This window comes from Mercurialis annua, linkage group LG5 (assembly GCF_937616625.2).
Source record: "Mercurialis annua linkage group LG5, ddMerAnnu1.2, whole genome shotgun sequence".
NCBI classification, from domain to species: Eukaryota; Viridiplantae; Streptophyta; class Magnoliopsida; order Malpighiales; family Euphorbiaceae; genus Mercurialis; species Mercurialis annua.
In genome coordinates this window covers 15,254,744-15,281,923 of record NC_065574.1, presented here as the reverse complement: position 1 = coordinate 15,281,923, position 27,180 = coordinate 15,254,744, and the positions used below count along the sequence as shown (strand labels likewise).

At 34.1% G+C, this 27,180-nt stretch overlaps 3 protein-coding genes and 1 long non-coding RNA gene across 4 annotated transcripts; 1 reads left to right on the top strand and 3 right to left on the bottom strand.

The window, feature by feature from the left end:
• Positions 1–2,181: 2,181 nt before the first annotated feature.
• On the bottom strand, positions 2,182–5,649 carry LOC126681530 (uncharacterized). Its single transcript, XM_050377072.1, has 3 exons — positions 5,007–5,649; positions 3,910–4,523; positions 2,182–3,834 (listed from the first exon to the last, which is right to left on the bottom strand). Exons 1-3 carry the CDS (start codon positions 5,647–5,649, stop codon positions 2,182–2,184), a joined length of 2,910 nt encoding a protein of 969 aa, XP_050233029.1.
• A 5,271-nt stretch (positions 5,650–10,920) lies between these two features.
• LOC126680375 (cytochrome P450 71B34-like) lies at positions 10,921–13,748 on the bottom strand. The gene is made up of 2 exons (XM_050375495.2): positions 12,808–13,748; positions 10,921–11,581 (listed from the first exon to the last, which is right to left on the bottom strand). The coding sequence occupies exons 1-2, from the start codon at positions 13,711–13,713 to the stop codon at positions 10,970–10,972; spliced, it is 1,518 nt and encodes a 505-aa protein (XP_050231452.1). The 5' UTR covers positions 13,714–13,748; the 3' UTR covers positions 10,921–10,969.
• Positions 13,749–23,092: 9,344 nt separating this feature from the next.
• Positions 23,093–25,085, top strand: LOC126679860 (uncharacterized). The gene is made up of 2 exons (XR_007641000.1): positions 23,093–23,170; positions 24,243–25,085. It is a non-coding gene; the product is annotated as an uncharacterized LOC126679860 (long non-coding RNA).
• Positions 24,098–26,177, bottom strand: LOC126679859 (cytochrome P450 71B10-like). The gene is made up of 2 exons (XM_050374868.2): positions 25,167–26,177; positions 24,098–24,840 (listed from the first exon to the last, which is right to left on the bottom strand). Exons 1-2 carry the CDS (start codon positions 26,112–26,114, stop codon positions 24,226–24,228), a joined length of 1,563 nt encoding a protein of 520 aa, XP_050230825.1. The 5' UTR covers positions 26,115–26,177; the 3' UTR covers positions 24,098–24,225.
• Between the last annotated feature and the right edge of the window lie 1,003 nt (positions 26,178–27,180).

The following is a 27,180-nucleotide window of genomic DNA, read 5'->3' as shown; positions in this document are numbered from 1 at the left end:
CTAAGGCTAAAAAGAGGGGGGATTTCTGATTCCAAACATCACAAGGCCTTATTCAATTGCCATTTTGGGCCCAACACATGTGTAATGAATGTTTTCCTTTCCTCTTTTGTGGGTACTATAAAAACAACATTAGCTCTAATTTTAGGTCATAACTTTACTCTAGAAAATTATTCCCTTTTACTATTACTTTTCATAGTATAGAATCTCTTTAGAATTAAGAACTCCATAGCTTCCTCCATTGTTGAAGCTCTTGAAGCTTTTATTTACTTCGTATGAACAAGGTCTTCATTATTATTGCAAGCTTATCTATTATTGAATTTTCATTATCTCTTGTGATTGATTGCTCTACTCATTTACTTAAGGTAACCCATCTTTACTTTATAATGCTTTATTACTCTTATTCATTGATTGCTTGTGTTGCTTTAAGTATGAGAGGCTAAACCCCCCCTTGTTAGGGGGTTGGTATGATAACCTAGGGTTTTATTGATTGGTTGGTTCTTAGTGTTGTATGCTTATGTTTCACTCCTATTGCTTATTGCTTGATTAGGATTAGCTACCTTAATCATGTTTAGAGTTTGATTGATACACCGAGAGGTGGTTGATTAGATTGACTAATAGGATTGAAAACCTAGATTTTAGAGCACCACGAGAGTGGGTTTGAACCTAGGTGGCCCTAGAGTGGATTGATTAATCGCTAGTTAATGATTTGGTTTTGCCGTGTAACACGAGAGTGAGCTTGGTATTGATTAGATGATTAGATAGCGGTTTTGTCATTCTTTGAGGCTCGAGAGAGCGGGAATGATGTTTTAGACCTCGCTCGGTCCGTAGCAACTTCCAATTTGACCAACCATGAAATGCATAACCTAGGTGGGACTACCAATCCCTTGACGTTTCCCTTCTATTGAATTACATCTTTGATAATTAGTGTTTCTTTAGTTGTTAATTGCAATTTCGTGCTTAGTAGAATTCTTAATTAGTAATTGGATACTTAAAACTTCAACCACTTTTGTTTTGCTAAACGAATTGGATCATAACTAAATTTCATTCTCGTCAACCACTCCTATTTCACTCCTTGTGGGTTCGACCTCGTATTTACCGAGTATTACGAGTTGGGTTTTAGCCCAACAAGGAGGCCCGAGATGCTGTGACGAGGTTATCGGCATCTCTTGAAGCTTTTCAGAAGATATACAACGATTCGCTGGCTACACAAGCCGAATATGAAAAGCTTCTCGCCCCGGAAACCGAAGCTAAAGAGAAGCTCGAAACCCTGAAGACAAATGTGAAAACGGCCGTCACGAGCTTGACGAATCGGCGCTCCCGGGCCAAAGAATTGCAGGATAAGATCGCCTCTATGAAGGTTGAGTTAGATGCCGAAGAGCAAGGTATTAAAGACCTTGAAAGCTGCATGGACAAAGACATGGTCGAAGGCATCGATGTCAAAAAGTGCCGGAGCATTTTGAAGGGGAGTATCTCAAAGCTGGCACCGAAGGTGGATGGGGCTCGCAAGGAATTTAGCACTATAAGGAGCGAATTGGGGCTTTGTTTTTCCCATTTTTGATAATTTCCAAACTTTTTCAATTTACAATTCTCTCGTTTTGTTTTTGTTTGTAACCCACGCATAATTACACTTTATTGATCGGCCAAGGGGCCGTATCTCTGTGTTTTGAGCATTTATGCAGCTCGGCCGGGTGGCCAAATATTTCTTTGGATTTTTATGAATTTATTTCGAACTGTTTTTATATGCTTTGTTATTATATAATCGGTCCGTAATTGGTCCGATATGCAATAATTCATTTCATAACTAATTTTTACATATAAATGTTGAGAAAACGGAGCGCCCGTTGAAAAACTCAACTAAAACAGTAAACTGCCGAAGTATGCACTATTGTCTCGCATAATCGGCTAAAAACAACATATAAAAACACCGCCGGTAATAGGAAGAGCGTTTAAACCGCTCAGGGCGTTTCGGCGAGAATTTACAGCTACGTCTATTCTTCGTCGGCTCCCAACAGCCGTTGGTCGATATAAAAAACTGAGCGTCCGTTGAAAAAATTCAACTGTAACAATAAACAGCCGAAGTATCTCGCATAATCGGCTAGAAGCAATATATAAAAGCGCCGCCGGAAAAACAAAACGAGCATTTCTCCTGACTCGGTGTTTGGTGAGAATTTGCAGCCGCGTCTATTCTTCGTCGGCCCCAAACAGCCGTCGGTCGATGCCATCCCAGCAACTAGGAACATACTTTTTTAGGAACTGACCGTTGATTGCCCTGTCATGCTCCTCTCCGTCAACGTTCGCCAGTAAGTAAGCACCGCCCTCTAACTTGTTGACTACAATAATGGGGCCTTCCCAATTCGGGCTCCATTTGCCAAGCCGATTATCTTTATGACCGATAGGCAAGACTGCCTTCCATACTATGTCGCCCACCGTAAATGTTTTTCGTTTTACACGTTTGTTGTATGCCCTCTCGACCCTTCTTTTCTGGGCTTCAAGGTGATCCAACGCTGCTAATCGTTCCTCGTCAAGATCTAAAGCGTCTATCACCATTTTATCGAAGTAGTCGTCCTTGGACAGTCGGCTCTGGTATCGGCGACGAGTCGACATGACTGTCAGCTCCATTGGCAGCATTGCATCATACCCATATACCAATCGGAACGGCGAGGTCCTAGTAGCCGACTTCTGACTGGTTCTATTCGCCCAAACGGCTTCCGATAAAAGCACATGCCATTGTCTTGGATTCTCTTCAATCATCTTTTGAACTATAAGCTTGATAGCTTTGTTGGTGGCTTCGGCCTGTCCGTTGGCTTGAGCGTAGTACGGTGTTGAATGTAACATTTTTATCTTCATTTGGGAAGCCCACCAACTTATATCGCCTCCTGTGAACATAGTCCCTTGATCTGTGGTTATGGACTCGGGCAAGCCGTGTCGGTGGACGATGTATTCTTTGAAGAACTTGATCACCGCTTCTTGTGTCGGCGACTTCAAAGGTTTAGCTTCGACCCACTTGGTGAAGTAGCAAGTGGCGATAATCACAAAAGTGTGATCGTCTGACGAGCCGGGGTATACTTTCCCTATCAGGTCGACCGCCCATCCTCTGAATGGCCATGGCTTGATGATGGAGTGCAGGTCTTCGGCCGGGACGTGTTGTATTGGGCCGAATTTCTGACAAGCTTCGCAACCTTTGGCATATCTTATGCAGTCTTGTTCCATTTTCGGCCAATAAAAGCCGTATTTATGGATAAGCCACCTCATTCTGGGGCCCGCCTGGTGAGCGCCCGCTATCCCTTCGTGTACCTCGGCCATAGCAAGCATTGCCTCTTTTGGACCGATGCATCTGAAGAGTAGCCCTTCAAAGCCCTTCTTATATAATTCGCCGGCTAACACCACGTAATTCAGGGCTAAAGTCCTCAACCTCCTATTCGTGGAGTCTGGTTTTTCGAACCACTTCAGGAGCTCGTCCCTCCAATCTTGGGTGACGTCCAGCTGGTAAACCGAGAATTGTCTTTCGTCGATCGTGATGCCCCCGGTGTGGAGATTCGGCGTTTCCCTCTCTATAGCGTCGAACTCTCGGTTTACCTTGTAACCACTACCGTGCTGAGCTAGGTCGTTTGCAACGCTGTTATCAGCCCTCTCTGTGTATTCTATCCTCGTATCCTGAAAGCCTTCGATCAAGTGTTTCGCCTCGTTGCAATATCTTACCAATAGCTCGGACTCGCATTTGAATTCTCCTGTCACTTGTTTAATGACTAGCAAAGAATCTCCTTTTACACTGATCGCCTTCGCCCCTAGCTCGGCTAAAATCTCGAAACCGAATATGAGGGCCTCATATTCTGCCTGATTGTTGGTGCATTCAAACTGGAGTCTGAATGACAACTGGTAGGATGCCCCCAAGGGTGTGACGATGTGTACTCCCGCGCCTGCCCCCTGGCTTGTCCTGGATCCGTCGAGCCACATCTTCCATACGGCGATGTCGAAGAACGTGACTGTTTCTTCCTTGAGGGTAATACCAGGGTGATCGGCCAAGAAGTCTGCCAACAATTGTCCTTTTACTGCTCTTTGGGGAACATACACCAATGTGAATTCGGACATTGCAATCGCCCATTTTCCAATCCGATTCCTAAGGTATGGTTTTGATAAGATATACTTAATGATATCGGTCTGGGACAAAACGTACACTACGACCGGCAACATATAGTATCGTAGTTTGCAGCACGTGAAGTACAGGCATAGACACATTTTTTCTATGTCGGTATAACGAATTTCTGTGTCCGTAAGTCCTCGGCTCAAATAGTAGACTGCTCTCTCGACCCCATCGTCCTCTTGGGCGAGCATACATCCTAGGGATTCGCGTGCAGCCGATAGATATAGTAACAACGGCTTATTCGGCTTTGGAGGGGTCATAACCGGAGGTTTTGCCAAGTAGCCTTTTAAATCGTCGAACACCCTCTGTTGCTCGTCCGTCCATATCCACTCATCGGTCTCTTTTCCTCTCAGCAAAACACTCCAGCTGCGAAGCCGGCCCGCTGTGTTCGCTATGAATCTTCTTAAGAAATTGATTTGACCGATGAGCCTCTGGAGCTGCTTCTTGGTTTTGGGTGGTTCAGCATTGATAATCGCCTTGACTTTGTTCTTGTCTATTTCTACTCCCCGCTGGTGAACCAAGAAACCCAAGAAGTTTCCAGCCGAAACGCCGAATGCGCATTTCAGAGGATTCATCTTTAACCCATTGCGTCGTATACGTTCGAAACCTTTCCGGAGGTCGGCCAGATGGATTTCGCCGGTATTTGATTTGATTACGACATCGTCGATGTAAACCTCAAGGCAGTCAAGACCCCTGAACATTTTGTTCATCGCCCTCTGGTATGTTGCCCCCGCGTTTTTCAAGCCGAAAGGCATCACTACCCATTCGTACGCTCCGATCGGCCCGGGGCATCTAAAAGCCGTTTTGGAGATGTCCTCCTTGCTGATTGGAACTTGGTTGTATCCAGAGTGCGCATCGAGGAAACAGAGTATCGTGTGTCCAGCTGCCCTGTCAATTAGCATATCGGCCACCGGCATCGGGTATTCGTCCTTGGGTGTGGCCAGGTTGAGGTTTCGAAAATCTACGCATACTCTTAGCTTCCCGTTTTTCTTCATCACTGGTACGATGTTAGAGAGCCATTCGGTGTACTGGGCTTCCCTAATAAACTTGGCATCTTCCAGCCGCTTAATCTCATCCTGGATGAGAGTATCCACTTCCCTGGACATTCGCCGGGGAGGTTGCCGAAATGGCCGAAACCCACTTTTTAATGGAAGTTTATGCTCGGCGATATCAGGGTCAAGGCCCGGCATCTCATCATACGACCAGGCAAAACAGTCGCGGAACTCCACGAGTAGAGCGACCAGTTGTTCTCTGAATCCCTCGTCTAGTCCTGCGTTGATATATATCGGCTTCGGCGAATCATCTGTCCCCAGATTCACCTCAAAGAAGTCGTCTTGTACTTGGGCGGGATCATCTTCTAGTTTCCCGGTTGCCAGCCGTATGTCCTCAATTCGCAATGATCCTGTCGGGTCTTGATCTTGGTCCTCGTAGATGCATTCGGCCGATGTAATATCATATAGCGAGGTCAGTTGTCTAATTTTCTCCCTCAATTCTTTATGTCGTGCCATCATTGTGAATCTCTGAGGATGGTGGATCGGCCTTTGCCCCCGAGAGTCACTGATACTGGCCGATCTGAGTTAACAAGCAGACGAGGGACGCTCGTCTCTCCTTTTGAACTGAGGGATTGTATGTTTCGCACTTCCTCATCATACAAACGTGCTTCAAGCACATTGTGGTCTTCGCCGAAGGGGTTGGGGTCGCCCTGAACAACTTCGGCCTCGCCGTCATCTCGCCATATGAAGAGCATTTGATGCATAGTCGACGGTATACACATGTTGGAGTGTATCCAATCGCGGCCGAGCAAAATGTTGTAGTTGCTCCGGGCGTTGACCACGAAAAACCCTTCTTCGGTTTCTACTCGCCCTACCTTGATTCGGAGGGTGATGTACCCTTCAGCCGGCGTCTCGCCTCCCGCGAAGTCAGTCATGTAAACATCGGTCGGGTCAAGCTGATCCCGCGTTATGCCCAGTTTTTTGAGCATTTTCGCCGGTAGTATGTTAACGCCAGCCCCGTTATCAATAAGGACTCTGTTAATCGATACCCCGTTCAAATCGGCCTTGATGTACAGTGGCCGAATGTGCCTAGTCATCCTTGTTGGAGGCTTGCTAAGAGATACTACCGCGGTACTGTCGGCGCTATCTCCTTCCGGCACGATTACATCGCCTTCCAATGTCGCCTTCTGCCCTGGCTTACTTCTGTATGAGTTGGGGAGCGTGACCACCTTTACTCCGTATTCGTCCCTCACCACCGGGACCCAAGCTTTCAACACTCCCTTCTTGTGCGAGACGACGACCTCGCGGTCTTTGGGCAATCTTGCTTTAAGCTGGCCACCCTGATGAGATACGAGTACGTCCTTATAGGACGATCGGCCGCTGGAATCTTCGTCCTCCTCGTGAACTACTGCCGTGACGGCCACATCGGTCACTTGTTTCTCGCCTTTTGGCATCCATACCTTCCTTACCTTGGCATTTCGCCTATCAGGCGATTTGGTATCCATATCGGCCTGGTTTCTTGCCCCCAATCTCTCGACTATTGGCCTATTTCCGCGCTGCTCTCTGGGAGCCGATTCTGCCCCGTGTTTCGCCCGCGACTCTTGTCGCAGCCTTTGCATTCGCCTCTTCTGGGTTTTCGTCATACGAGGGGTCTCCTCCGTTGGCCGAAATATCCTCTTGAATACGTTAGTGGTAGGCCTCCGCTGTGGCTCATGCCTCTGCCACTGCTCTGTGGGCGATTTCGGTTTAAAGGTCTTGGGATGCTTCCTCGTGTTCTCGCCTCCCTTGACCTTAAAACACGTACTGCATGATGGGCAAGTCATATCTGCAGTGGGCGAGCTGTATCGCTTCCTCTTCTGTTGCTGAGGTCGTCCTTTTTCTCCTCGCCACTTTGAACCATCGGTCTCTACTCTCGGCTTGGGCCTTCTAGGGTTCCACTTGCTTTGTATCTGCCCTTGCTCTAGGTAGCTATCAAAGTGGGGCCGAACGGTGTTAATAGACACGTATTTAGCATCGGCCTCTTTCTTCGTTGGGAACAGAAGTTTTCCTTCGTTAATCGCCTTCTGGATCACGTTTCTGAAATTTACGCAATTGTTCGTGCTGTGCCTCCAGGAATTGTGGTACTTGCAATAATCTTTACCGACCAGCTCCTCCGACGGTGGAATTGTATGACCTTCGCTTAAGGCGATCTGTCCGTCCTTCAACAAGGCATCAAATATATCGTCAGCTTTGGTCAGATCGAACGAATACTCCTTTTGTACCACCGCAGTTTTATTTTTCTTAACAAAGCCAGGCTTTCGCAAGGCCGAACATTCCAGGGGTTTCGTTCCCAAAAATTCGGCCATGTTGACTTCATCTTCGGAACCGCTATCCTCACTGTCGGAAACCACGGCCACATCAAGCTGTTCTTTATAATAGGTCCCCTTAGATGCGCCTCTCCTCTGTTCTTTCTTCTGGAGGAGTCTTTCGTAGCTCGTCACCCTGTTCGTTAGCTCGAACAAGTCACGAAACCTATGGCCCTCGAAATGCTCCCTCATGGAGAAACTCATCCATCTTACTACCATCGGTACGCAATCGGCCTCGGACATTTTGGTGGAGCATCTAGTCCTGAGGTTCCTAAATCGGCCGATATACTTTTCTGCCGATTCGCTCGGTAGCTGCGAGATTCGGGCGAGGTCGGCCAGGGTGACATCAGGTGGTGCCCTGTAAAATTCCTCATGGAAGAGGATTTCGAGGTCCTTCCACGTGTCCACCGAATTGGGCGACAATCTAGAGTACCATGTAAACGCCATTTTTGTCAAGGAGCTGGCGAAAAGCCGGAGCTTCCAGAAATCGTGAGCAGCTGCTTCGCCGCATTGGGCCGAGAACCGGGCGACATGTTCAACCGTAGATTGCCCCTTCTCCTCGCCTGAAAATAGACTAAACTCCGGCACTTTATACCCCCTTGGGAAAGGATATAACTTGTCGATCCAGTCTGGATATGGTTTCATGTACGATGGGCGAGGCATAGGTCGCAGGTCCACCCCGAGCCTCTCTAGCATGTCCACGAGTTGCCCTTAATTGTATATATTTGGATCGCCTCCCTCAGAGCATGATCGTTCGCCCACGTTGGGCTCCTGGGTGTTGGCTCCAGTAGCTCCCCCTTGTGGTCTAGCTTCGCCTTGTGGGTTTGACGAGCTTGCCCCCGGGTGATCGGCCCTTCCTGAGAATTCGGCCTCGTTACTCGTCAAGAGCTTAACGGAACCATATGTATATCCCATCTTGTTGGGTTGTTGTTCGGCCGAACCACCTGGTTGACCAAAACGGCTCGGTGTTTGGTTCTGTTCGGCCCTTCTGTACCCCTGATCGGTGGTGGATTGCCCAGAAAATAATCGCCCCAGGTTTTCCATTGCCTTGTTGAGGCCGTCCAAGTTCCCTTGGATCTGCCTTTGGACCGACGTTTGGTCGGCCATGATGTTCCTCATTACTTCGGACATCTGATGCATAGCACCGTCGAACATCTGCTTGTTCTCCTGCACTATCTCGCCCCTCATGGCCGAGAAATCGGCCTGTGATAAAGAAGGGCGAGAGGGAGGAAGCTGTCGTGAGTAGTCTATCATATCATCGGTCGCGTCGTCGTTCTTGTCCTTAGGCAGGTTCCCCTCGGTATCCGTTGTATTCGGCACCTTGTTTGATTGGTTCACCTGTTTGTCCTTGGCCATGGTTTCTGATCTATCCGAATCCGATTCGTCTACTATGTCACCTTCCTTCCGTTGTTGTCGGCGTATGGACCGAGCGTGCCTGGAATCGTCCTTAAAGTCCGTTTTTGTGCTAACCATAAACTGGTCCCCAGTGGAGTCGCCAAAAGATGTTCGCCTGGAAATATTCCGGACTCGAATCTTTGAATTTATAATCGGGATCGGTTTGAGGTTTGATGCTTTAACGAACCTACGTAGATACTCGCAGGGCTTGTTTGGTTAAAAACACTTAACCACGTGATCTAAAGAGTAATAATCTGGGAGTTATGAACTCAGACGAGATTAATACCGAAAACTACTCCTAAATTAAAACAATCCGGAGATTGCGAGATAAAAAGCACTGGGCTTGGTTTTTGATTGATTGATTTGTTGATACAAAAATAATGAAGCTCTGAGCTATATATAGCTCCTCATAATCAAGATTCCTAATTTAACTAGGACTAAGACTCTTAAAAGAAAATCACTCCTAATGAGCTACAAACTCCTAATAAAACAGAAAAGGCAATAATAAAAAGGCTTTCTTTTGGGCCTGACACCCTTGTAAGCCCACTTGAAACTCCTGACTCAGCACCCTTTTTGGGCCGGTGTAAACACAAATATAAAATTACATTTTAAAAGAACGTGATTTAATTAAATTTTATAGTACCAAATATGATACTGTAATTACTAACCGATGTATTATATCCAATAGTAGAATCTAAGCAAAAAAAGATAAGATGAAAAAGAAGTAAGTAGTGACGTAGTTTTTTTTTCTTCTCTCTCATCTCTCTAAACTCTCTTTTTTTTTTTCCAGAAATCCTAACCACAACAAGAGGGGATGATTTTGGCTATTTTTAGTTCAAAATCACCTCCCTACCTTCTCGTTTTCTGTTCAAATCTCGTATTTAGTTTATTTTGCGTCATATCTATTGGTATTTTTCTTTTTTCCTTTATGGATGTTTTGTCTTGTTTTGTGGAGTTTTGCCTCTTACTCTTTATGGGTTTTGCTATTTTCTTAATAGAATTATCTACAGAGTGTAGATATGAAGTGCTATCAGTAGAAATCTTATTTTTAATGTTCTCTTAATCGGACTCATTCAAAGACCAAAGAGTCGATTTGTGGTTTAAAATAACCTTCGAGTGGAGCGGACGGATCGCCGAGTTGCATATTCAAAGAGTTCCGTCAATGCGATTGAAGAAATTAGATATGATTTTCTGTTATTTTACCGATGTTCTATTACCGTACTTCTTGAATGTATTGATTTATTTAATATTTGATCAAGTTGTATTTTTATTTTTCTATTAATGAAATTTTCATTATTCTCAAAAAAAAAATAGTAGAATCTAAGCAACTAATCTTAATTCAAATTATTTTTTAAATTAATGTAATAAGCACTTAATAATTTTAAGTTGATTTGATAATTTAAAAAGTTCAATTTAACTTATTCAGTTAAGTCAAAAACCATTTAAAATAATAAATCAAAAATTTTAATTTATTTATTTTACTGAACATATTAAGTTAAAAAATATTAACTTTATTATTGAATGAACATTATATCCTTATTGTTTCAATTATTAGTCATGAATAAAAATATTTTATCTCACAATATTTTATTTTTTAATATCGCATATTGTACTTACATCCGCGCTAGAAATTGCAAATTATTATATTTTCTTATTATAAATATGTTTGTTCTCTATTTTTATCTTTTTAAAGTTTATATATCATTTTTTATCAATTATATATTTTTTATTTAATATTTTTACTCTTAAATATTATTTAAACGTCCGTTCGTAGCACACAACATTTATTATCAGATTTAAATAGTTTTTGAAATTTTAAAAATTATTTCAAGAACGGATTTTGAAAGTAAAAGAGAAGATTACCATAATCTTTAAGAACTATAATAATCTTTAAACTTAATAATTTGTTTGTAAAATAGTTAATGTTCAAAGGTTTGATATGTATTATAATTTCAATAATTGCAGTTATCAAAAAAACTTATTTAATTCAGCACTTAATAAAATCAGCAATTATTATTTTTAGCACTTAAAATTCAGCACTTAATACACTTAATTTTCAGTTTTATCAAACACCACCGAATTAAGGAAGAAAATTTCTATTGTAGGTAATTGACAGGCACAAGTCTGAGAGGTTCCATTTTAGATAGAACAAGACTAGCACCATATTTTTCTTCCATGTTCAAATCCTCGACACCCTTCGGGAGTTCCCAATCGAAGAAATACAGTAAATTCGTTAGTACAAGTTCCAACATTACAGTTCCCATGTACTGTCCAGGACAACCTCTTCTGCCACCTCCAAATGGTAATAACTCGAAATTCTGACCTTTAAAATCAACGGAGCTATCCATAAATCTCTCTGGTAGGAACTCTTCAGGGTCTTTCCAGTACTCAGGATCGCGTCCGATTGCCCAGACATTGATTTGGATTATCATTTCAGGATTAACGTCATAACCGTTGATTTGAAAATTTGAGATGGCTTGTCTTGCTAGCAGCAGTGGAACGGGAGGATATAATCTCAATGTTTCTTTTATTACCATTTTGAGGTAATGCAGCTCATCAGTGTCCCGTTCTGTAACTCTTTCTTTGATTCCTATCACATTTCTAATTTCTTCTTTGGCTTTGTTCATCACCTTTGGATTCTTCACAAGCTCAGCCATAGCCCATATCAGAGAGTCTGAACCCGTTGAAATTCCAGCTAAAAATATGTTCTAATCAAAAATGAATTATATAGAAAATTAGTGAACCCTTAGCATGCCCCACCATTATGAACTCATTATATTTGTATCATTTTAGCAATGTGAGATATCTCGACGCTCTCTCTAGAAGAGCATCAGAACTAAACGTTCAGTTGTAACTTGAAATTGAAACATCAGGTCAAAAATTAAACAAAAATTAAAGTATGGTGACCCTAAAAAATAAACTGAAGTTCAATATTCTTTTTAAAATAATTTAAAAATCTAATTGTACTTCGAAAATATTTGACCTTGAAACTCCATCTGAAATTCAAAATTGATTGATACACAACGGCAACATCAAACTGAAACGCCGTAGTTAGACATCAAGACCAAATTTTTAATATATTTTAAATTCGTATATTAATTTATAATACAAATTTGACCTATTTTCATTTACATAAATACTAGTTTGTTATACTTAATTTTAATAAATATAGTTAAAAATTAATTTTTACATAATAATGTAATTTTTTAAAAACTAAAAATATAATTAATCTTGTTTTTTTTTGTATATAATCCAATTCATTAAATTTAACTAATTCTTATCACCTTCTTTATTAATTTCACATACTTTGAATTTTATAATTATATTGGTTTCTTTATCATTGTTACATGCACATTTATTGAATTATTTTTGAACATAGGATAAATATCAAATGCCTAATTAAACTCATGTATTTAATTTAATTATAAAATTAAAATATGAAAAAAAAAACATAATTTTTTGTTTTTTATTAGATGAATAATATAATTTTTCTTAATTTTCAAAAAACTTATATGATAATTTTTTTAATATATTAAATTCTAAAATAAAAATATTGGATCTATCTATAAAAATTAAGATTTTTTATTATTTAGTCCACTTTTATAAAGACTAAGCTTACCCTTTGTCTTTATTTATTTAACACTTCTAGAGATGGAAAGTTTGTTTTGAAACCTTTTAAAATTTAAATTTGTTTTATACCAAACTTTACCATAAGATTTTAATTATATGAAAGGTTGACAGTTTTTGAATGGTTTTCCCTTAGACAATTAAACGGGAGTGATTGTTAATAAATTATTACACAAGAGTTGATCACATGCATATGAAATAAGTTTGAATGTAACTGTAATTTCTATAATTAGTACTAATTAATGAGTTATAATTCAAATGATATAAATTTACTTATCGAGTTTGAGGAAAAAGGTAGATGACATACCATAAGAACTGCCTTAATATGATCTTTCGTAAGCTGAATCGAACCAGCTCCGGCTTCCTTCCTTCCGATTCCGAGCAGCACATCAACAATGTCTTCTTCTTCTTGTTCTTTTTCTACTGTCCTAACACCTTGTAGATGTTCATCAATTACAAGTTGGTAAAACGCATCCATTTCTTGGAATATTTTTTCTACCCTGCTATGATAACCGCTAATCCTGTCAATTATCCAACCAACATATTTAAAATAATCACTTCCACAGAAGCTACCGAATATAGCCTCAGCCTCATCAACTAAGCTTTTAATTCTGTTTTTCTTCGCCATATCTGTAGCTTCGACATTAGTCGCGAAAGCTATTCTAAATACTATGTTCGCGACGAGAGTTACAATCTTCTCAGTAAGATCAATAGGATTTTTAGAAGATGCAGACTGCGAGATTGAACTAACAAGTGAAGCAACTTCTTCTTCTCTAACAAACCGAAACGACTGCACCCTCTTCACGCTGAACAGCTCGACAACACATAGTTTCCGAATCCGTCGCCAATACTCACCATAGGGTGCAAAAGCAATGTCTAAAAAATTGTACGAAAGTTTTCTTGTGCCAGACAGAGGAGGTCTAGTACAACACTGAAGGTCATGTGTCTTTAAGACATGTTCCGCTGCCTCAGCCGAGGATATTATAACAACAGGTATGTTGCCGAATCGGAGAAGCATGACGGGTCCATATTGCTTGGAAAGCTGACATAAAGATCGATGAGGCCGTTTTCCAAGCTGATGCAGGTTTCCTAAAATTGGAAGCTTAGGTGGGCTTGGAGGTAACTGCTGATTTCCATTAATTATGATCTTTCTTTTAACTAATAGTAGTAATAGTAAAGGAAAAAGTAGGAGGACTATTAAATAAGGAGCCATTTTAGTTTTAGCTTTTCTTTGTTTTCAAATTATTCTTTATTTATAAAAGGCGTCAAGAAATAAATTGTGAGGTCTAGCTGAAGGATATTGTATATCTTTTCTGTACGGTCTGGAAATGCTAAGGGAAATTGTTTGGATAGATGATTTGTGAATGTTCTTTTCTCATAATAGCTTGTTTTTATTTAATGGAATGTTTTTTAACATCACTTTTCCTCCTTAATTAACTTTAAATATCCTTTTTTGATGTCGTGAAGTAGGATCTTTAAATTTTAAACGCATCCATTCTCTTGTTAGCGTTCATACACTTAATATTTCACTAGAATTCGAATTCCAAATTTAACACAGAGTTTGGTATTTAAATTTTAAATGTAAAGGACATTCACAATTTAGTGTCCGAAAATGTCTTTGATCCCTTCTTTAATTCTTCAAGCTTATCCATATTCTATTCTCTTACTCTTCCTTTGATTCCAATGTACTTCCTACCTTCATCTTGTAATTTCTTCGAACAAAGCTTCATTTTGCTCACTGTATTTGGCATAAAAGATTAATGGCTTAATACATCATTTGACCTCTAAATTATAGAATTTTATTCTCTGCGACCCCTAAACTAATTTCGTGTTATTGGACTTTTTAACTCTCTTTTTTGCTCTATTTAACCCCTCATTCGAAACGTGCACACAATGCGCGCTGACATGGATAAAATTGCTGACATGGGATTAAATAGAATAAAAAAAAAATTAACAGATCCAATGGAACACTAAAATCATTTAAAGGTCATAAAGAACAAAAGGGAAAATTGAAAAAATTTCTATGTCGACGTATATTTGCAAAAGGGGTTAAAAGTGGGGGAGTTTTAAGTGATTAGGCCTGTAATATGTATAGCAATATAGAAGGGCTTTTTACAAGAGTGCTTGAATAAGTGATGAGGACTGCATTTATACTCCTGTAACCTTTTTTTCGGCACTTATACGCTTTTTTTGTTTAAAAGTTGACAAATATGTTGTTATCCTTATTTGACTATTAACCTGACATGTGGATATAGACTTTGAGCTAGCCTTTAATTTTAAATCACTCACCGTTTTATATATACTTATTTTTTTTTTATAAAATAAAAATAAAATAAAAATTAATTCTTTGTTTTATATAAATCATTATCTTTTAACCAACTACTTAATGTATATGAATTATTATCTTTAACCAATACAGATATTTGTATCAAACCAAAAATTTAAATATTAGCGTTTGCATATAAAAAATTATAAATAAAAATATTTATCTTTTTATGTATATAATATAAAAGTAATTAAATATTTTTTTTTAATTATTCTTACTTAAATTTAATATTTGATTTTTTTTATATAATTTGATTGTGGTAAATATTATTAAATAAAATTATTCAATAGTTTTTTCTTTTCTGTTTTTTTTTTTTTTTGATAATTAAGGGAGGAGGAGCGCCAGTGAGAGAAATTGAACCCACGATTTTGACAGTTTACTGTCTAGCGCTTATACAATTTGAACTATAATTCGTTGGTTGTTTATTTTTATTTAACTTTAGTAAAAGCTAATAAGTACACTATGTTGTACAATAGATAAAAGTAATGTATTGATTAATTTTTCAAATAAATTCAAATATACTTATTTGGTTATTTTGTCTTATCCAAAATTATAAAAATAAAAGAAAAAACTCGGTCATGAATAAATAATCCTAATGAATTTTCAAACTGTACAAAGTGTATTTTATACATTATATTTATAAAAAAAATCAATTGTTTATTAAAAAATACATAATCAACTGAAAAGCTATCAAAGAGCAACTACAAAGCAACCAAAGAGCAACATACAAACAACCAAAGAGTAACATAAAAAAAGTAAGAATATCAAATATCAAGTGAAAATAATTTCACACCACATAATAAAAAAAATACAACTCTATTATCTATAAAGAACTGAAAATATATTCAAATTGCACAAACTACTTTTTATGCATATCATATTTACGAAAATTAATTAGTTTGTTGAAAAAATCCTACAAATATAAAAAAAAAGTAACCAGAATGCAACTGTAATTCACTATAAATATTACAACCCTCATTTTATTTATGATTGTAACGATATATTCCGATGCTTAGACTTCTTTTGAGGTTTTAGCGTTCGTTCTATTTTTTGCATATCGCATCTTGTGGTGGAGCTGATATAATCACCATTTATATAAAAAAAAAAGAACGACATCGTTATATATATATATATATATATATATATATATATATATATATATATATATATATATATATATATATATATATAATTAAAAAGAATTTTGCAATTACATAAAATATTCTTTATTCAAAATATTACACTTAAAATCTCTTTTTGTTTTAAAAAGTAATATTAGAACAAATTTTGCATAAATCTTATGTAGATTAATATCTCTAAACCAAATGTACAAAAAAATATAAAACATGAACAAGACAAAATTGTAATTTATATTTGATAACAAACCGGCTGAATTCATATTTAGTTATATAAAATGTAAAATTGATGAAAGTATGTATATAAAAATTTATTATAAAATTTGGGTCAGCAATGTATGAGCAACTAAAGAGCAATCAACGAGCAACCAGAAATTGAATTAAAAATCGGTAATGTAATAAAGCAACTTCGAACTTTGATTTATTTATTTTGGATGTACTAGGACGATATATTTTATGCACTACAATATGGTTATATTCCTTCACTAGTTTTGTTTATTGTATTCTTAAATTTGAATAATCATTTTAAATTAAGGAGCTGAAGGAATAATGCCGTAACTTGTAGGCTCTGAGAAAATCTACATGAATTGAATTTTTGTTATCTTTTTGTATTACGTAGTAGTACATCAAGTTAACAATTAAAAAAATATCTTAAATGTATTTATTGTGTATTTTTTAATTATATATTTATTTTTAACTTCAAAAACGGCGATCGAATCGATTGTTTGAATTGATAAGAATAAGGATTAATATAAAAAATTATACAATAATTCAGAATTTTGTTTCAAATCAATTAGTTTTTTTTTACAACAAAAGAGAAAACTAATTGATTTAAAACGAAATTCTGAATTATTGTATAATTTTTTATATAAGTAAAATAAATAATAAAATATAGATATTCTTATAAAGAAAATTAATATTAAAAAGTTAAATAAAAAGGATAAAAAAAATAAAATAACAAATACTTTTATTATATGTATTAATTTTTTATCTTCAAAAATAATTGAAGAAAAAAAATTATACTTACAAAGAATAAAATGAAAAAGAGAAGCACAGTTGGTCAAGAAAGAAAATGAAAAAGAGAATGATACAAAACAATATAAAAAAAGGAGTAGAAATGAAAAAGAAAATTAGAAAAAGCGCACGCTTGTTATCTTATATCTTAAGAAGGTATGTTTGCAAAGATTATGAAAAATGGAGTAGAGCATGTCATTTCCTCAATATAGAACTGATTATTGGGCCAAGTACTCGTCCAGTCCCTCCAAGCCCAGCTTGCTTAGCCCGGGCTTAGATACTTGAGAAAAATACATATTTACCTAAAATATAAAAATAATATGTTAATATACATCAACACGGAAATCTTACAAATAATACATCACCACTTTTGCTTTTTTATAATATTACTCCCCGTGTACAAATATTAACAATATTACTCTGACACATACAAATTTACATATATCTCTCTCTTTCTCTCTTTTGTTTTCTCTTTCTCTCTCCACCCACATGTGTGTCAGATCTTACAATATATAGTATATTCATTTCTTTTTAATATTTGACCTTTCTTTTCTTAATGTCTTTTTATCCTTCACTCTTTAAATTCGTTGTACCTTTTTTTTGCAATTCATTTTTAAAATTTATATTCATTCTTTTCTTAATTATTCTTTTTTAATTCAGTCTTAAAATTTAAATTCGTTGTGTCAGATCTTACATAATTCAATTTTAAGTGAGCTTAGCAGTATTTAAATGAATATTTTTATAATATCATTTTAAGGAATTTCCAAATCTTTTTATTAATTATAAATATACTTATCTTATTTGAAAGATTAATGGTTTCTATTTATTTCAAAATATTACTACTATTTTAAAAATTATTACGTATTTTATTATAAAAAATTATTTTATGTAATAATATTATTTTGCAAAATAACGTTACATATTTTTTAATAATCTTGTCGTAATCTTTTCAAAACCTTATCTTAATATTATCAATAATTTTATCATTTTATAATATTAGCATATCATAATATTATCATTAACTTATCATAATTTATGCATAATTTATTTTATATAATTTATGCAAAATTAGATAATATTTTCATTAAAGTGTCATAATATTATCATCATCTTATTATACAAATCTATTTTACGTACTTTATTATAACCATGTTATACATTTATCAGATCATTGTCAAAATATTATGATAATTTTATCATAACTTTTGCATAACTTTTTTTTATTTAATTTATGTAATTTATCATAATCTTATCATAATATTATCATGAAATATTATCAAAATTTTATCATTACATTATCATAAAATTTTATCATTATATTATCATTATATTATCATAATATTATTATAATTTTACGTATTTTATCATAACTTATCATAATATTATCATTACATTTTATATTTTCATGAAATATTATCACAATTTTATCATGATATCATCATAAAATATTATCATAATATTATCATTATATTATCATAACTTTATCACAATATTGTAAATTTATTTTACGTACTTTACCATAACTTTACCATTACATTATCATAATCTTATCATTAATTATCATAATATTATTATTATATTATCATAAAATATTATCACTATATCGTCATTATATTATCATAACCTTATTATAACTTTATCATTAATATTGCAAATTTATTTTACGTACTTTATCATACCCTTATCATAAGCTCATCATAATATTATCATAAACATATCATAATTTTATTATGCAAATTTTGTTTTACGTACTTTATCATAGCCTTATTATAATATTATCATAACGTTATCATAATATTATCATGACATTATCATAACTATATTATAGTATTATCATAACCTTATCATAATCTTATCACAATATTATCATAACTATATTGTAATATTATCATGACAGTATCATAACTATATTATAGTATTATCATAACAATATCAATAATTTTATCATAATATTATCATAACGTATTTTATCATATATGATAACTTTATCATAATAGTACCTTAACATAATTGTATTATAATATTTGGATAATTTTATCATAATGTTTGCATGAATTATTTTACGTAATTTATTACAATTAGATAACCTTATCATAATATTATCATAACTTTATCATAATATTGTCATAATTTAAGATCACATTACCATAGTTTTTACATAACTTTTCTCATATTTTTTGATAATATTTTGATAATATATAATATTAACGTAACTTTATCATAATACTATGATAGTTTGTTCGTACTTTTTTTGCATAAAATATTATCATTACTTTATCATATTATTATCATATAAAATTATTTTACGTACTTTATCATAATATTATCATAAATGTATTTAAATATTATTATAAAGTTATCATAAATTCTTTTATATAATTTATACAAAATTAAAAAATATTTTTATACTTTTTTATAATTTTTGTTGTTTATCATTACCCTTAACTCAATTAATTTATGATTTTTTGAAAATTGTAAGAGATATAATAAATCATTAATCATTTTGTAATTTTTTTATTTAGTAAATTTATCATAATATTATTATAATAATATTCATAACTTTATCATTATATTATCATAACTTTCCATAATATTATCATATTATTATTATAACCTTATTATTATTTTATGATTATTTTATCATAAACTTATCATAATATATTATCATATTATTATCATAATTTTATCATCATTTTATCACGACCTTATCATAATATTACCATCATATTATCATGAACTTATCATAATACATTATTATATTATTATCATAACATTATCATATGATTATCATATGATTATCATGATATTATCATATAACGTTATCATAATCTTATCATCATTTTATCAATGACCTTATCATATTATTATCATAATTTTATCATGAATTTATCATAATATATTACTCCCTCCGTCCCACTTTAGAAGTCCCATTTGACTTTACACACAGATTAAGAAAACATTAATTATTCTTGTCTTTTCATGTTTTTTCATGTTTTGCCCCTATTAATGATAGTGAAATTTTCCATAAAACTCTTTTAAGATAACTAAAATAAGGGTAAAATGGGGTATTCAATGGAAAAATATTCTAAAAATAGTAATGGGACTTTTTAAATGGGACATCCCAAAATAGAATATGGGACTTCTTAAACGGGACGGAGGGAGTATTATATTATTATCATAACATTATCATATGATTATCATGACATTATCATATAACGTTATCATAATCTTATTATCAACATTATGAAAACAATATGTAAATTGATATAAATTTTACTAAAAAATAAATGTTTTGAACTTTATCATAGTATTATTATAGATTTATCATAACGTTCATAAAATTTTCATTATAGTTTCATTATTCATCACTTTTTTAGAATTATCACAATGTAACTAACCTAACATTATTACATGAGCATCATAACTTTCACAATATACATAAGTATGAGGCTGTAAAACTCTGCTTAAAAGCTATTAGTACATCACACCAATAAATTTTGAAAATATATTTGGAAGGAGCTGCTTGCATGTCAAACTTCCAAACATGAAGTTTCATATGCTTGAACTCCAAAGTTTGGCCACTACTCCTATATACATTATCTCCCTCAAAAGTACAGGTCTCTTGAATCATTGAGTCTTTCATACATTTATTTCAATACCATTTTCATGCCTGCAATATTTAACAGAAAAAAACAGAAGAAGGTGCTTAGCTTAATAACTAAAAATAACAAATACTAAAGAAAATTCCAAAAACATCTAACGACATCAGCATTCATTCAATAGTAATCTACCTTATCACTACATGATTCAAGATTTTAAACTCTAGTTTGAATCTAAAGTAACATCATATACAAACAAGAGAAGAAAAAATGATTAAACCAAACTTACCTGAAAGAACAGAAAGCAAAGAAAAAGAATTTACCCAGATGCGAGATGGCAAGAAACTGTACCAAATCAACATGAAAAAATGAAATGAAACCTCCAATTTATATTTAGTAAGTGACCATAATATTTTCTTCTTCAATCATTTGTCTGCAGCTAAAGAAATCGGAGATTGTGCAAGAGCTGCTCCGCCGCGTAAGTTGGTAGCAGAAGAAAATCGACGAAGCCACGCGCACCCAGCTACTGCTATTAGCCCCTAAAACACAAATTAGTGCAGAGAACAGCCTCTGGTATCACAAAGTCCGAGTCTAAAGTACTAGCTGGTTGTTGTTGTCATTGTTGTTCCGTCGTATTTGTGGTGGTCACCGTCGACGAGTTTCTGGCGCCAAGGAACCTGAAAAAACGATTCATGTTCGAAAAAAAAAAAAAGTAAAACCGTATGATTAATATGAATAATTCAGACTTTGAAAGAAAAATGGAGGATTGGTAGAAAAATTGAAAACTCGGGTTGCAGATTTGACGAAGAAGACAAGAACAGAGACGAAGAGTAAAAAGATAAAAGTTATACAAATTTGGTGTATTTTCTTTAAAGATTTAGGTATTAAAATAAAAAGGATAACTTCCTAGAGTAAAGATATAAAGAGCTAAGAAACGGAGAGTATTCTTTCTAATTTTTCACGCGCGAGGTAGAATGTATAAATATTTTAAAAAGTAGAGTACTTTTCCTAAATTTCTCTAGATACTTTTCCATTATGTTCGGCTCAATTTTATTTGTCAGATACTTTTCCATTATTTTTGGTAAATGCTGTCATAAAATTTGTCATATTAGAAGTCATTTAAATCCCCAAAAATACCAAATTTTTATATTTTTTGTCAGTTTAATTAAATTTTACAAAATTAGCAAATATAATCCGTTTTGCATATTATATTTTTTATAGCCATTGTTTAAATCGGTTCGATTTTTTATTATAATTAAACTTTTTGTTGTGACACAACATGGAAATATTTAGTAATTTTTTGTGATTAATTTTTTTTAATCTTATATACATGGTTGCCATATTGGCAAAAAAATCGGGTTGATTCGGATTTGACTATAAAAAAAATATAATATGTAAAAACGGATTATATTTGCTAACTTTGATATTTTTAGAGGGTTTGACCTTTAAAGGAAATGGCGGCATGACAATTATTGTTGCGATATATGATATATTTCAGGGATAATTACTATTTACCTCCTGACATTAGACTATAATTATAAGTTACCTCACGATTTTTAAAAAGTCAATAGTTTATTTTCTAACGTTTGATTAAATTAACTATTATCCCCTTTTGTTAGTTGAAAAGTATTTTTACTAAAATTAAAATATTAATTTGTTTTGTGAACCTATTTTTTTCTTTCAAAAAAGTGTATAAATTTACAAATCGTACAACAAATTCCAAATAAATTTATATAATTTATTTAAAATAATTTGATGAACAATAAAATATTTATATAATTATTTTAAAATATGTTTAATGAAAATTTAAAATTAAATTCAGTTATTTTAGAAAATGGATTAGACAATGTATTTTATTTTAATTTAAATATTATATAGTATAATATGTTTTTAATTAATATGACTTGATTTTGAATCATACAAATTTTAAATTTTAAACTAAAAAAATACATTAAATTTAATTAATTATTTAATGTTTCTAAATTTATTTTAATAAAAACTTTAACTTTAATTTTAATAAATTAAAGTATTTATAGAAATATTATGCTTTGATGAGTAATTTAAACTTATTTTAAAAATTTATTTGAATTTCATTGTAATTTTATGGATTTTTTTGAAAGAAAAATACGTTTAAGGGGCAAAATGAACTTTATTTTTTACAATCAAACCCTTAAACTTAGTCAAATACCAGAGTTAACTAACGAAAGAGAGTAGTAGCTAATTTAGTCAAACGCCTGGAAATAAATAGTTGGCTTTTTTAAAATTGTAGAAGAACTTATAATTATCATTAATGTCATGGGGAAATTAGTAATTATCCTTATATTTTAAATTTTTTTTAGTTGGTTGACACATCAACTTAATTTGGTCAGAAAATGTTGAGGTATTTTGGCTTAAACAAATATTATATTTACCAAATTAAAAAGATATAAATTAAAATTTAGGTATCAATTTAAAATATATCAAAGAATTTAGCTATCATACACGTACTTAACCATTTTATTTTTGTAGTAAACTGAGGTATTGGAATATTATCTTTTTTGTATGGTCTGGAAATTGTGTGGTTGATGATGTGTGAATGTTCCTTTCTCATACTAGGTAAATTTTGTTTGTTTGTTTCATTTTTACTGAATTTCATTTAACATGATTTTAGTCCTTAATTAACTTTATTTAGATATTATTTGTTGATGTCATGAAATAAGATGTTAAATATATTACGCATCCATATTCACATTCATACAACAAATTTTTCTCTATAATCCAAATTCGAGACCTATTGCTGATGTTGAAATTAAATAGACTGATTTTTTTACTAAATAAATGAAAAAAAAAAAAAGGAATCAAACGTTATCATTATGTGAATAGAAATTACAAAGGATAACTTTCGTATTCAGTATCTATGCCGGAAAAAAAAGTAAATTTATTCAATAATTCAAGAAGTTAAATATTATTGCGATAAGAACTGTATTTTTATTGTAAAAATATCATCTAGTATTGGAATCATTTAAATATGTAAATTGATAAATCCTGTTATTTTACTTCTTGAATTGTTCAATGGATTCACATTCACATGATTTAATTGCATTCAAATTGGCAATGTAAATAACAAGGCATTGAAACATGGTGATGCGGTGTGTATGGGAATAGGAGTTTATGGAGAAAATTGATCTAAAAATCCAGATAATGTTAGTTTTGTAATTCTATCCAAAATTGAGGTGTGCGATTTAGACGATTTTTGGACTTAATTTGATGGAAATCGAGCTAACAATCGATACGCATAAATTACTAGTCGCTTTTGGACTAAATTCAATTGTTTAGACCTTCAAAATCACTATTTTGCATAAAGTTTTTTTGATTTCAGATTAGAGTTTTATGTTCTTAGTATTTATATAAAAATTTAAGACTATCATAACGGTTTTTGAGTAATAAAGAGCGAATTTTCCTTTTATTTTTCAGTTTCGAAGTTTAATTTAAAGCAACATTATTATTAGAATTAATAGATTTTAGAAACCATAATAGCATTAATTCATTAATCAACAGATTTATAAATTTATATAGTTTTACATCAAATAGCCACAACAATGGTTTAAAATTAAAATGAAAGTGGCAGAATTTTATTAGAAAATTTAACTTTACTATTACATGATTCATGATCAAACCATCCTGACAGGCACAAGGCAGAGAGGTATTTTTTTAGAGACAGTAAGACTAACACCAGCTTGCTCTTCCATATTCATATCATCCGTCTGCATTCCATCACCTAATTTCCAATCAAAACAGTAAACCAAATTCGCCAGCACAAGCTCAACCGTTATCGTCCCCAAGTTCATTCCGACGCACATTCTTCTGCCAGCTCCAAACGGCAGAAACTCGAAATCTTTTCCTTTGAAATCAACGGAGTTCTCCGAAAACCTCTCGGGAAAAAACTCTTCAGGATCCTTCCAGTACTTGGGATCGCGTCCAATTGCCCAGGCGTTCACTTGGATCATCGTTTTCGGGTTGATATCGAAGCCGTTGACTTTAATATGAGAAAGGGTTTCTCTTGGAAGAAGTAAAGGGGCTGCAGGATGTAATCTAAAAGTTTCTTTGACTACCATTTTTAGGTATACAAGCTGATCAATGTCAACTTCTGAGACTCTTCCTTTGTTTCCAATGCAGTTTCTAACTTCGTCTTGTAATTTCTTCATCACTCTTGGATTCTTAATAAGCTCTGCCATTGCCCAATTTATAGTAATTGCAGAAGTGTCTATGCCACCCAGAAATAAGTTCTGACAAAAACAAAATTACCAAAATTGAGTACCTTAATTCCTGAGTAACATATATAGCATGCTAGGCCTGATTATTTGGTCAGGTATCAGACAGATTTGGCACGCTTGAACTGATCTCATACATTAATTTTTGAGGAAATTGGGGGTTAACTATTTTTACGAATACCCAATTATAATATGTTTATAAAACGGTTACCGAATTTTAAAAAATAACAATAGGCACATCAAATAATTTAGTCTGAAAAGTATAGAATATTAAAGGAGTATAGTTTAAAATAACTCAAAAATAAAAATTCAATAATCATTTTAAGTAATTAGCAGCATACCAAAAGGACTCCTTTAATATTATCGTGGGTGAAGTGAGCTCCTTGATCTCCAAGCTGAGCTTGTTCCTTCTCAATTCGCAGCAGAACATCAATCATATCGTCTTGTTTCTTTACTCTTCCAGGTTTAAGATGATCGTTGATCACATACTGAAAGAATGTATCTAATTCATGGAAAACTCTTTCGGTCCGCGCATGATGTCCCGATATTCTATCAATAATCCAACCAAACAACGGGAAGAATTCTCCAGTGGAGAAGCTTCCAGCCACAGCCTCAGCATCATGAACAACTTCATGAAACCGATCCCTGTCGAAATCAGTCCCGCGATAATCGAATCCAAACGACATCTTGAATGTGATATTCGCAGTGAGCGCGAATAACATATCAGTAAGATTAACAGAAACCGACTGATGTGCAGAATCAGCAAGTGAAGTTATCATCAACCCGAGTTCTTCCTCTCGAAGTGGCCGAAACGAATGAACCCTTTTCATGCTAAAAAGCTCAAGCACAATCATCTGTCTCATTTTTCTCCACCGCTCGCCATAAGGTGCGAACGCCACGTCTACGTAGTTGTAAGAAAGGCGGCCGGAGCCAGCTAAAAGCGGTCTGCTACAGCAAGCGAGGTCATGGACTTTTAAGGCTTCTCTTGCAGCCTCAGCAGAAGAGATGACAACAGTTGGTAAATGACCGAGATGAAGAAGCATGACGGGGCCATATTTTTTGGATAGGTGAGCGTAAGATTGGTGGAGCAACTCACTGAGTTGGTGTAAGTTGCCTAAAAGTGGGAAGCGAGGAGGGGTTGGTGGGATGTTTTTCTTTTTTTCTAGAGTTTGCAGCCTCTTCTTTATGAAGAAAAAGAGTGGGAGGAGCAAGAGAAGAGCTGAAATCCATGGCCATATTGTGGGTAGAGACGAGCTGAGAGCCATTGCTTGGAAATGTAACGAAAGCATTAGGCCGAGACCTCTTTAAAAAGATAAAAGGTTAGCCATGATTCACGTTGGGTCAATTAATATTTATTAAGTTAGCTATTAGTGTTAGAGATATATAACTAATTCAATCAGCCTAAACTGATTGAGATATTGATAACAAGATAGATGGAACAATCTCAAAAAAAGAACCTAACCGAGTACATTCACCATCAAAACCGAAATCGTCCAGAAGGAAAGACGAAGCAAACAATAGTAAAGGACGAGCTCGGGATCAACCGAGTCGGACTTCCCTAAGAATGAGAAACCATCTCGACAGACCGACCAAACTCCATGAATAAAAAGCCTACTTGGTTATCCGAGCAGGATCTCTCAAAGCACAACAGCCATCTCGGCCGACCGAGCAGGATTTCCCTAACTACAAGGACGAAGTCTGACAGAAGGTACTCTAACATTCCCGACACTTTTGCACAGACAAAGAGAATTACATCAGACTTTTCGGGGTGCCAGCAGGGAAAGTTAGCCATGATTCACATTGGGTCAAATATTTATTAAGTTAGTTATTAGTGTTAGAGATATATAACTAATTCAATCAGCCTAAACTAAGTGGGATATTAAACTCCCTTGGTAAAGTTATTTTCAATCACAAGATAATCGCTAAATTTCATTTTAAATGATTACTGAATTATATTTTTTGTTATAAAGGGGTGTCGCTCATATAAAACACAACGTTTTTGCTTACATGGCAAGACAAAATTATAAAAAAGAACATAGTTCAGTGATTTTTTATAATAAAAAATATAACTCAATTACTTTTTAATAATTTATGAAAAATTTAGTGTTTTTCCTGTAACAACTTTAGCGTTAAAACGGTGCGTTTTATATGGTTGTTATAACAAAAGATACAGTTCATAGTCTATTATATAATAAAGTAAAGTTTAATGATTATTTTATAATTTAAGATAGCCCTGGTGATTAAAGGAGTTTAATATCTAAACTAATTGTGTTAAAATTCGAAACCAAATTTTTAAAAATGCATGTGAAAAGTCTAGTCATTCGGGTTAGTTCTCACTGGCAATGACGAAGTATT